Here is a 9,290-nt window from a genome sequence, read left to right on the forward strand (position 1 = left end):
GACATTTTGAATTATCTTATCTTGACTGCAATGAGTAGCGTCACTCGATACCTTGAGTCATCCTCTTTTACTGGTTAAAAAGGCTAGAATTGTAACAGTGAACATAGTCAACATAGAAAATATAACAGTTCTAATTTACTCTTAGATTTCCTCAAGCAGATCTATGCTTCTTGTGTATGGCTTGTGATTCTTCCAATGAGTTTTTAGGCACTCTTGTTCTTCTGGGGGGAAGATCTGGAATTTTGTAAGATGGGCATGAGATATTTGTGTAATGTGCCTGTTTTAGAGTAATGAAGATAAGGGTATTTATCAGTTCAAAGCAATAATTATTATATTTGATAATTCTTGTAGTACTTGTTATCCAAATTGCATTTTAATAGAATTTATATGCTCTTTGTAAAAGAGGGTGGGCCTTGGCACAACAGTTTGTGGGACCATACTTTGTAGCCTTGAGGTCAAGGCATCTCTGCATCAAACAGCCTCCCAACAAAAACTGTTGAGGGTATGACTGTATGAAAATCTCCCCCTTGGACTCTGCTTGTGCGGAAGCCTTTGGCACAAGGTTCGCCCTTTTTTCTAAGTGCTCTTTATAAAATATTTTGTTATTACTCACAAACCTTACCACTTAACCTAATGTACTCATAAATGACTGAGCATTATTGATTATCTAATAAATGGTTAACAGAGAAGTATGTCATTGAGTTCACAATTGAATTGTTTTTGGATGGTGTCTGAGGACTAGAACATGTGGTCGCAATTTATACTTCTATTTAGGTTCCAGATGGTGTTGTCTTTTGTGCTTCCTACTTTGGATTCACTATCCTTTGAAGGTCTCTCAATTTTTTCCTATACTCTATCTCGAACTTTTTCTTAATGTTATTACATTATCAGGTATCTTTTGTTTTCAAAATCCTCAAATGCAAGGAGCTCTTGCCCACTTTCAGGCCCTTTTGGTCTGGCATATTTTCAAAACAGAGGTTTTGCATGTCATGCTTATATTCTTCAACTAAACATTCTGGTTGAGAAGAACTTGCTGTATTCTATCCAACTTCAACCATGATCGAATCCTTATTCTTTTTGTCTATAGTATCTACTGAAGATGTGGCTTTATATTAAGTGTTCAAGAGTCAAGAAACAGCCCCTCTCTGAGTTGGAGTAAGGTTACATACATTATGACCTCCTAGACCCTGCAGTTTCAGTAGCCTTATATACTGGGTACGCCCCTGTTGTGACCTTAAAATTACTCTATTTCAGGTGTAAACTGTTGGTAGTTCTTTTGGTTGTGGCATATTATCATATTTGCTGATATACATCATTGTTTTATTTAACAACTTGAGCTTTTGGGGACAAGTGGCTATAAGTATCAGAGCCATGGGTTTGTGTTCTATGTTTTGCCCCTAAATCTTGTACCCTGAATGAGGAATGTGGTCTCTAAGATGATTTGTGGCTCAGCTGGAAAATGTAACAAAGAGGAAAGAGCAAAGAAGAAGATTCCAATTCATAATTGGCTTACAATATCTGTGAAGTAGAATAAATGAAATAAAAGTACATTCTTCTACACAATGGAATGTGAGTATGAAAGAACCTAATTAGTCATACTATTTTTTTACAATGGAATTCTATTAGTCCAATTAAAGAAATTTCTCTGTTTTTCAATTATACCCACTTTTCTTCTAATTCTTTTGGTGGAGACTATTGAGCAAGTTATTTCTCTCTAACAGAACTTCTGAGAAAATTTGATTCACCTCTTCTTCTACATCCTTCAATAGCTTCTCCAATATCTCAACTCTTCTTTGTAATTGCTCTGCTTCGTCACTGCTTGATCCACTACAAGCAGCTGTTACAAGCTGAGCAACTCCCTTGTTAACCTCTTCTACCTCAAACAGACCCCCTTTCTTCATCATCTCTTCACAAACAGACCTATGCAAGCTGGTCAGGGAAGAGTTAGACTTAGGCAGTTCCTCAATCAACTCGCTTAGCTTTAAGCATGACTTGATGTCTCCACATAGACTTGATGCCACAACACCACATATCCAAAAACCAGTGACTTTCATAATTGTCATAGCTTGACAGAGAACCCATTCATTCCCAGAGAAACACCTAACTACCTCCTCTCCAGCTGCAATCTCTTCTTCCCATTTCTTGCTGGAACCATGGAGCTGAATTGCCTCCAGAGTTTCCATTGCAAGGGAAGGTGAATTCTCCAAAAGCTTCAAAGCATAAGAGATTGATACGCGCGCTTGACCCAGATGAGAAAGAGAGGAGGATATGCAGTTGAGAAGCTCTAACAATTTCAAGCTTTCTTTTAAATACACATCGGCCAAAGGGACCTGCCATGTGTTCATGGGGTAGTTCATATCCACCATGAGTTTCTTAAATGCTCTGTTTATGGTGGGAAGGAGTTGCAGACATTGCTTAACCCAAGACAAGGTGAGGATTTGTGATCTGGGTTTGGAATACAAATTAGAGAATTGAATCAAGTATGTGGAGATATCTGATTCGAATGCCTGGAGGGAAGCAGAGAATGCTTCCTGTTGGTGGCCTTGTTGATTATCCAGCTTTGAAGATAGTTTGTAAGAACAAGGTAAGAGAACCATCAGAGAGAGAAGAAAAGTTGGAATTGAAATGATTTGAAATAAAATTTTGGATCAAGCTTATATTGTTACTTTTTTCTTAAGTGTTTTTGACAAGATCAAAACCAGGACGGTTGAGTAAACCATTAGAAGGCTTCAAATGGTGAAGCTTCTGGCTGCAGTTAAAGACCCAAAAAATTCAAACTTGTGATGTCTTGAGGTGTTTAGGTTGTGTCGTCATCATATAAGTTGCAGAGAACACGTTTCTTGTCCACTTGTATGGATATTGCTGCTCACGCAATATCCCAATGGAAGGAACCTGGGTTTATCAGTGGTTGCTGAGTTAGTCTCATTTTTCAGAATATGCTTCTCCTGCAAGCTTCTTGTGTTTCTCCTTGTCAAGTAAATAAAATGGCAAACGGTTTGGTCGGTCTGATTTGGTTTGGTATGATTTTAATTTAATTTTATGCAAATCAAACCAAAAAAATCGATTCATGAATTGACGGATTTCAAATCCTTGGATTCACGCAACCAAACAGACACTAAGATATTGTTTGGTTTGGTTTTTGTTTGTTTTAGTTTTTCTAACGAGATTGTTTGTTTGCAGCAGAAAAAAGGAATACAATGGTAAAAACCCGTGATTATGCTTGGAAGCAACGGTGCTCCCAGGTCCCAGTAGTCATAGGCCCAGAATCCCAGTGTACTTTGGAGCCCAGAGCAAATCTGGACCCCAAAATGCATTTGGACAGTGTGCTGCTGGGAGCGGTGCTATTCCCAAACACGATCCAAAAACCCGTGGGATCCATGTGAAGTAGGGAAGGAAAGAAAGTTGAAATTTTTTTTTTTTTTCTTTATACTCTTTTTTAGGGGAATTGAATTTTTCCTGGCCCAGTTTACATGCACCTTAACTACTCCTCAGGAGATAGCTATAATAAGAAGTTAAATATAATGAGGGATTTGATCAGTAGGAATTTAAACTCGATTCTCATATTTTTAAATACTTATATTCCTATAAATCATATAAATCCATGAGAACTCGGACAATAAGAAACTGAGGGTTGTTTGTGTGATCGAAGTAGATGATGTATCTAAAGCACAAAACGCTAAAATGTTAGGCCACCAATCTGAGCTCACCATAGTGTCTAAATTATTCTCACATAATTATATAATTAAGGATAATTACATATGCTTTATGTACTATAATTTAGTTACTATTTTATCTCCCATATTTTTTGAAGTTATTAATCCCTTCTTGGACTTTGTCTTAAGTTACTTATGTCTTACATTGTTAAGCTCGTTTAGTTAAATAATGATGTGGCATTTCATAATTTTCAAAAACTTCAAACTGACCCTCGGATTTGTTATTATTTAGTAATAATTATTGAAAGTTGCTTGCATTATAGCTTAATTATTAACCGCTCTTTATGAAATTATTATTATCTCGAAAAGTATACATGCAATATTCATTTTATCCTTCACTAGAATTAAGAAGTTAAAAGAATATATTATAGTTATTTTTAGAAAAAACATATGGAGTACCAAATTTCCCCTTGATATCTTAGTCATTTTGGATTTCAAAGAGATTTGGATCCTAATTAAATGACATTAAAGGTAAATACGTAATAACAAATTTTAAGGTTATTTTGGGGGTTTTGAAAGATACAAAGATGTTGGTCATCAAGTAACTAATGAAGCTAAATGGCAGGGGCATCAACAATTTGAAGTAAAATCTAGGTTTGGATTATTAATATAGGAAAGTATATGAGATAAGATAGTCATTAAGCACTAGTACAAGAGGCATTAGTATTTAGTAATAATAATGAAGGACAAAATCAATTACATATCTAGCCTTAATAGCCTCTTAACACTGCTAGAACCAAGGAACTATTTTTTGGGTATCGCCGAAATTTGCATAGTTCGCTCACTGGCGAAATAAAATGGCCATCGATATCGATATTTCAAATTTTCGAATTCAAAACTTTTTTTTTTTTACGATCGTGGAAAAGACAGTAATCTGTAGACAAGGAGACTTCCGATCGTTGAAGGAGAAGAAGAAGAAGAAAGAAAGCGAGAAAGAGTAGAAGCAGTTAGTGATATTCCCGGGTGGCGAACGGGGAATCTCCGAAGATATCGTTCCTTAGCTAGAACTATGGAGATAATGATAATTTTATTAAAAAACAAAGTTTAATTAGTAATAATCTATAACTAAAGAAATAATAATTATCCTTATAATTAAATTTACTAAGCTTTCATAAGATTAATAATTACTTTGATTATTTTGTGGTAAGATGGATGCAAAGTGTTGTCAACTGCTCTAACGTTGGATCACCAATCAAATGAGAGCCTTGTTTCCGTCCAATCATACGTTTACGCTACGATATGATATTGATATGTATCTTGTTGAATTGCACTGAAATATATTGTCTAATTCGATAAAATATATTCCTTAATTTAAAATACTAGCAAAGGTTTAAAGTATCCCACGATACCATACGATACTAGCCGATACGTATCCACATTTGACCCAACCGATACAATACATCTCGATACGTGTCTCCATTGAATTACATTAAAATATAGGGATAATTACTATTGCCCCCCTGGACTTTGATTTTATTACTAATGTATCCCCTGTATTTTGAAAAATTACTAATCCAACCTTTAACTTTGTCTATAATTACTAATGCCCCCTGTTAAGTTCCGTTAGTTTCACGATGATGTGGCATTTCCATATTTTTGAAAATCCCAAAATACCCTTTACTTATCTCTTTACTATTTGCCCTTTGTCAAGTTACGATAATACCCTTAATTAATTGTAGAGAACAAAATTATCATAACTGTTTACTCTTAAAAAAATCACCAAAATAAAGAAATAATAATTGAATAAAATTAAAATAGAAACCGAAGAGGAGGGAAGATAGAATTCAACCAAATTTGGAAATTGAATATCACCTACTTCATTAATCCTCTCCGGCAAGATTTTGTGGTTTCGTCAATGGTGGGTTAGTAAAGCGGTAAAGTCTAAACTCCCATGGGGAGGTGTTACGTTTGTTTCCAATATTAAAAAGCACCAGTCCCCCAAAAAAATTTAAAAAATGGGTTTCCTTCCCTACGATGCTAGAGGAGAAGGTGGGAAACCAAATCGAATTGAATTTTGCCAATTCTTTAATTCAAAATAAATAAGTTTAGTGAAGGTGGAAAACTAATATTTTTTTAATTCAAAATAAATGAAGTTAGGGTAAAATTGACATTTAATCTGGGTTTATAAATGGGGTAGTATCGTCCTTTGATTTCTTAATTTTAATGAAGGACAAAGTGGACATTACAATTCAAACTTGGTCTAACCCATCAGAATTTTGTAGAAGGGTTTTATTAGTAATAATCACAAACCCTAAAAATATACCGATATAGTCTCTTAAAATCACCTCCCTGATATGATACTTTAAACCTTGACACTAGCCAATATAGAACGATACGCTCCATTCAAATTACTGCACAAATTGATATTTTTATTGCAGAAACCTTAAACGCCCATACATAAACAACTAGTGGCAAAGTAATCCAAGTCTTCCAAGAGAAATTATTTAACCATGGAAGATTCCTCGCGATTACTATAAATCCATTGCCACCCACCCTTTCTCTTTGCAGTCTCACTTCGCCTGAGACACAATGAAACGAGACCATGTGGTCCTCCAGAGGAACAACAGCAACTACACAAGTAACCAGAAAATCCTCCCTGCAAACTACGTGAGATCAACGACACCAGACACCAACCTCACTTTACCGGCGAAACCGGTGGTAACAGCTCTTCTCCAGTCACTCCACCGCCTCATCTCACGGCCTTTCGTAATCCCCGCCGCCGCCGCCGCCACATTTCGGTGGCTCACCACCCAATCCCAGTCCCGTTTCTTGGGTTTCTTTCCAACACCACCATCATCACTTGGGCGCAAAGTCACCGGCACGCTCTTCGGTCACAAGAATGGCCACGTCAGCCTCGTCATTCAGAACCATCCCCGGTCTGAACCGGTGATGCTGTTAGAACTTGCCATGTCCACGTCAGCACTAGTCAACGAGATGTCGTCGGGGCTCGTCAGGATTGCTCTCGAGTGTGCTAAACGCGCCTCCTCCACCACCGGTGGTTCCTGTGGGCGTTCGTCGTTGTTTCAAGAACCGGTGTGGACGATGTATTGCAATGGGAGGAAGTGTGGATACGCTGTGTCTCGCACGTGTGGGGATTTGGATTGGCACGTGTTGAGCACCGTGCAGACGGTTTCCGTTGGTGCCGGTGTGATTCCGGAAGATAAAATCACGATTGGTGACGCCGCCGCTGCCGCCGTCTGGGAAGGGGAACTTATGTACATGAGGGCCTCATTCGAACGAGTCGTGGGGAATCGTGACTCGGAAGCTTTCTATATGATGAACCCGGATGGAATCGCCGCCGGGCCAGAACTCAGTATATTCTTCCTTAGAAATTAGAATCTGAGTGGAAGGTTCAACATTTACTGCAAATGTAAGAACCCATAACGAGTCGGACTCGGACGTGATCTTTTTTGACTCGGACATGATCACGATTACAGTTACTCAGATATTTGTAACTTGTATTCTACCAAAAAAATATATGTGTAACTTGTATACTTGTATTCTACCAAAAAAAAAAAAAAAGAAGATATATGCAATTTGTATATTTGTATTTTACCCAAAAAAAAAAAAAAGAAAATATATGTAATTTGTAAACTAGTATTTCCTATTTATTTACATTTGTCCAAGGCTTTTGGTGTTTTCTAACTAGAATTTTACCATGATCATCTACTTTCTTGTGGATGTGTGACATATGTTCACAAGTCACATAGAAAAGTTTTAATTAAATTAAAATAAATTTTTTAATCATGTAAACTTAATCTCAATTTTTTTATGCGGTATAAGGAGGACACATATCACACATCCACAAAAAAATAGATGGACAAACATCTGTTTTCTAATGGCTTGTTGTTTGTGCTCTTATTAGGCAATTCCATTATCCTGATTGGGCCTGTTGCTTAGTTTAAACAATTACAGCCTTAGTTCTTAGTTTCTAGTTTTGAGTGTATTTTATTTTGTTTTTTTATTGGTCTAATAATCTTGGTGCAGACTATTTAACTCCAAGAGTTTGTTTTGGTAGCTTTGGACTCAAAAAAAAAAAAATTAAAAAAAAAATCCAAGAATAAGGTAGCTCCCTTTGGCGTGGGAATGAATGAGATACCAACTTGTGTCTAAATTATGGTGTTTTAGGTAATTACTCAACTAGGTAAGTTTATAAAACAAAGAGAGGTTGATCAACTATAAGCTCCGTTTATATTAATTATATAAAAGTTCTTTTGAGGTGCGCGTAAGCTGGCCCGGATGAACCTTGGATTCAAAAAAAAATAAAAATAAAGAGTTTGGATCATTTACTAGTAATGGTAAAAGTCTATGTTCTCCTTACAATTTTTCACTGTATAATAGAGGTGGGACCTACCTCTGAGGGTTGATAAAGTGAACAAAATGTAAGTTCTATATTTGGCCCTATAAAGATATGAAGAGAACATACACACCTACGGTGTTGGATAGAAGATGAAAGCTTTTAAAACAAATGTTGCTTTGTCAACCATTCAGTCACATCTGAGAAAATATCTATTTTGTGGGGGTTCCATTGGGCGTGAAATTTTGAAAAATTGGTTCTTTACATAATTACAAAGGAAGATGGCACCCCCTTAGATCAGCAATGCTGGGTGAAAAAATTGGAAGAGAAAATCATTTGGTTGGTTGATATATATATTTTTTTTGTTAACGATCATGAGTTGATTTGAACAATTCCTAAGGAATTTGCTTCCTTAAAACTAAATCCTGATTTTTTTTAAGTGACATCAAACCATTACTCCACTATGGTTGATTTCACATCTAACTATGGATGTGACTCGTGTGACGGCTCCACGTTCGAATCCTTCATTTTCATCAATTTTGTCTCTCCTCTTTTCTTGAAGTTTAATTTTAAGGATTTACATAAAAAATAAATAAATTAAGAATGCATTAGATTCATTACTAATTGTTAAAGTTGGAGAGGCTGATCACAGCCATTCATGGGGAATCATATTAGAGTTATGCATGATAAATTAATAAAAAAAAGTATATTTACACTCCTTGTATTTATACATAATTATGTTTACGTCCTCTATAATTTATTTCATTATAAACATTCTGTTGTGCTTAATGCTTATTAGTTTTAACATAAAAATATTTATCCGCTTAAAGCATCAGTCCAAGATTCTCACTTGTTAGAGTTAGTCGATAAAATTAGCCGACAAATTCAAGGCCTAGCCTAATTCAACATCTTTAACTTCAATATTTGTTGCCAGTGTGATTACCTCAAACAAGTCTTGGAAGCCCCCTCCTACAAGAGCTCTCAAATAAAACTCGGATGTTGCCCTAAAGAATAAGAAGGGAGGTTTGGGTTTTGTCTTGCGAGATTATAGGGGAGTTTCTTCAGTTGCGGTCTCGATTCCCTCCCTCTTCTCTTCACGTATTGAGGGTGAAGCTTCGGGGATCCGACAGGGTCTTCTTGTTGCAGCTGCAGAGAGGTTTTATCATCTCACGGTGGAAAGTGATTGTTAGCAGTTGATAAAGATTCTAAACTTTCAATATCCTACTCCTTTAAGCCTTTTAAATGTTGTAGAGAATATCAAACGCCTCTCTTCATATTTA

At 36.2% G+C, this 9,290-nt stretch overlaps 1 protein-coding gene and 1 pseudogene across 1 annotated transcript; one reads left to right on the plus strand and one right to left on the minus strand.

The window, feature by feature from the left end:
• Positions 1-1,511: 1,511 nt before the first annotated feature.
• LOC149008361 (protein BPS1, chloroplastic-like) lies at positions 1,512-2,692 on the minus strand. Its single transcript, XM_089166980.1, has one exon. It carries the CDS (start codon positions 2,595-2,597, stop codon positions 1,674-1,676), a length of 924 nt encoding a protein of 307 aa, XP_089023106.1. The 5' UTR covers positions 2,598-2,692; the 3' UTR covers positions 1,512-1,673.
• Positions 2,693-6,138: 3,446 nt separating this feature from the next.
• On the plus strand, positions 6,139-7,200 carry LOC149008362 (protein MIZU-KUSSEI 1 pseudogene; annotated as a pseudogene).
• Positions 7,201-9,290: the final 2,090 nt, after the last annotated feature.

The sequence above is a fragment of the Hakea prostrata genome, chromosome 8 (assembly GCF_041222555.1).
Source record: "Hakea prostrata isolate BN-2017 chromosome 8, UWA_Hpros_2, whole genome shotgun sequence".
NCBI lineage: Eukaryota > Viridiplantae > Streptophyta > Magnoliopsida > Proteales > Proteaceae > Hakea > Hakea prostrata.

Bases quoted from the DNA above. Each gene is read 5' to 3' on its own strand.
- LOC149008361 (XM_089166980.1), bottom strand. From the start codon at position 2,597: ATGGTTCTCTTACCTTGTTCTTACAAACTATCTTCAAAGCTGGATAAT.